We start from the raw sequence: 2,841 nt of genomic DNA, 5'->3' as shown, positions 1-2,841 counted from the left end.
TTCAATCAAATTTGTTAAGATGATTAAGTGAAGAAGTTTGTGGGATGAGGAGAGATGGGAACAGTCAAGTTAACGTTTTGCCAGAAATTCGGCTCAATATTGGCATGAAAAAAAAACCACTTAAGAAAAAAAAAAGTTTATTTCGACAACGTAGTGATAGATGAACTTGTACTAGAGTTAGTATGATTTTTTCTTCCCCCTCTGAACGGCTAAAGTTTTTTTTTTTTTTAAGACTACTCTACATCTCTGCAACCCTCCAGAAGAGGCTCTTGCGCCTCAGCCTCCGTGTCCGCGCCGCCGCAGCACAGCACTTTGGCCCGCACACCAAGCGGCTCACGCCGGGGTAGCAGCACGTAGTCATAGAGAAGAGCCGCCATCACAGCGGCACTCATCGGTGCAGCCCAATACACCTGGGGGGGACAAAAAAAAACAAAATTTACAACTGGGGGAAAAACGAACCTGTATTCTCTGTTGCAGCGTGAAGTGAACATAAACGGCCGCCACTTCTCATTACCCAGTGATCATCAAACGATTCCTGGATAAGCGCAGGCCCGAATGATCGAGCTGGGTTGATTCCACATCCTGTGTAGCTGATCTGTAAACAATGTCGGAGGAAAAGACCACTTATATCTGTCTGTACGTCAGCAATAGGTGATCACACGCAAACGAGAAGGGGGGCGAGGCCGACGTCATGCCAAGGCATTGTTATTAGGCCTCAGACAAAAGACAGATGAACCACTTACCAGATTAAAGAGGAAAGACGGGACATTGATTTACTCACCCCTGTGAGATTTCCCACCCCTACCGACAATCCAATTGCCAGAGGTGCAAAACCCGGCACGTTACGCCTTTTATCCGTGACTGCCATAACGCACAGGATGAGCTGGAGCGTGAGCAGGAACTCGATGGCGAAACCTTGACCCGGGCTGATTCCATTCAGCTATCATGGAAATGAAAACAAACAGGAACCGTACCTTTAATGTCCCGCATCCCCAAGTACGTCAGTTTAGATTAATGCAATACACAGGCAGAGTACACGTTGTAAAGAAAAAAAAAAGTCAGGTAATATACTGTGGCGAATTCTACTGGAGTGTTCCTGCTCGAAGTCAGGGGGGTTCATTTGCATATGACCCACGATGCAACTGAAGTGTTAATGTTTTGGGATATTGAACATGTTAAAAACGGGCATATGTGTTACAGATAGCGGGGATGTGGTGGAAGGTGATGGGGACGTTATGAGAGAAGTTGTATTAGACAGCATGCCATTTCCCACCATAAGCGTAAAGAGTAGGCAAATAGGTTTAGATTGGTTCTGTGGCCAAGAAGAGTTGATAAACACTAATTTGTCTGTTATGACTGGCTTTGGCTTACGGTCATTAAAAGCTTGCTGGTTAACTCTGAAAGGATGGCTGAGAAGCCCATTATTTGTCCACGCCACAATGCTGTTTGGAGGTGTGGTACACCGTGTTTACAGCATTTGATAAATTGCCCAATTTGCCACTCAACAAAATTACTGTGGAGAACAGTACAACCTTAAAAAAACAAAAACTATTAAAAAACAAAAAATAAAACTTGAAAATAAGATCAGGACACTTTAGATAATGAGCACTACCTCCCAGGAGAACGAGAAACGCTTCAAGCATACGCCTAATGATTCAGTTCTAGAGAAAGAACACTACGAGGAAATGCTGCAGCACAACAGAAGTGTTGCAGCATTTTCCCGTAAACCACACTCACATGGACTGTGCCTCACCTTGTTAACGCCGAGGGAATGTACGGTTTCTGGCCGGATACCATACACAATGCTGCTGCCGGCCACGGCTCCCAACATCTGAGCAACGATGTAGAAGAAGGCTCTGAGGACACTGATCTGGCAGCTGACCAGTAGCCCGAGAGTGATGGCAGGGTTAAGGTGAGCGCCACTTGTAGAACCTATGCACTGAACCAACGTAGCAATGACCAGGGCAAATGTCAATGCCACCTTCACCTCGTGGTCAGGGTAAGACGTATATTGATCTCCTATGGCAGCTGAGATGCCAATGAAGAGAAACATAGTCATGCCCAAGAACTCAGCCAAAACTGCCCTCCAAAATGCCCACGTTTTAACCTCTGCCATGGCTTGTTTGTTTAACTGCCGTCAGCTATAAACTAGCACACACGCACAAAACTCACAACGCACAGTCCCTGGGCAGCATTCTAGTGGTAAACCATGTCTGAGACACAGGCTTCCACAGAATTTCTCAACCACTGTCAAAACACTTAAGCCAATGTGAGTGAGGTTGCCGTCTTGCATCAGATATGTGGCTTTAAAATATCAAGCTTGATTAGAAACAGCTGAGAGATCCTCAATGGGGGGGGGGGGGTGCCATGCTCATGCTGCGTTCAAGACAAATCGGAAACGGTAAATATCATATCCGGCTGGTGAACGAACTGAACATTCGTCGAAATCGGAATTAAATTATATGGTGACTCTTTCTTATCTTTTTTTTTTATAAATTTATTTCTGATTTTTCCCTTTTTTCTCCCAATTTAGTGGCCAATCGATCCCTATTTTAATTCAAACACCCACCCTCCCACTGTATGCGTTCGCCAACTGTATCTCTCCGGCCGGCAGTCTCGAAGGAGACCGCCTCGCCACTTTCGTGACAAGGCGACTCCAAGCCGAACCACTGTTTTTCCGACACACACAGAGACGCATTCACGTGACGAACACAAGCCGACTCCGCCCCCCTCCCGAAGACAGCGTTGCCAATGATCGCTGCTTCGTCGAGTCCGGCCATAGTCGGATCTGACCAGACCGGGGCGCGAACCCCAGTCCCCAGTGGGCAACTGCATCGACAC

The 2,841-nt window shown here is 46.5% G+C and overlaps 1 protein-coding gene across 1 annotated transcript; it reads right to left on the bottom strand.

The window, feature by feature from the left end:
* Window positions 1-233: 233 nt before the first annotated feature.
* Window positions 234-2,116, bottom strand: LOC130124352 (aquaporin-1-like). The gene is made up of 4 exons (XM_056293808.1): window positions 1,754-2,116; window positions 782-940; window positions 515-595; window positions 234-410 (listed from the first exon to the last, which is right to left on the bottom strand). Exons 1-4 carry the CDS (start codon window positions 2,114-2,116, stop codon window positions 234-236), a joined length of 780 nt encoding a protein of 259 aa, XP_056149783.1.
* Window positions 2,117-2,841: the final 725 nt, after the last annotated feature.

Source organism: Lampris incognitus, chromosome 14 (assembly GCF_029633865.1).
Source record: "Lampris incognitus isolate fLamInc1 chromosome 14, fLamInc1.hap2, whole genome shotgun sequence".
In the NCBI taxonomy this organism is placed as follows: Eukaryota; Metazoa; Chordata; class Actinopteri; order Lampriformes; family Lampridae; genus Lampris; species Lampris incognitus.
This window is presented reverse-complemented; position numbering and strand designations above follow the sequence as displayed.

Bases quoted from the DNA above. Each gene is read 5' to 3' on its own strand.
- LOC130124352 (XM_056293808.1), bottom strand. From the start codon at position 2,116: ATGGCAGAGGTTAAAACGTGGGCATTTTGGAGGGCAGTTTTGGCTGAG. The intron at 941-1,753 runs GTGAGGCACAGT...TTTCCATGATAG, and splicing joins ATTCCCTCGGCGTTAACAAG to CTGAATGGAATCAGCCCGGG. The intron at 411-514 runs GTAATGAGAAGT...TGTCCCCCCCAG, and splicing joins AATCGTTTGATGATCACTGG to GTGTATTGGGCTGCACCGAT.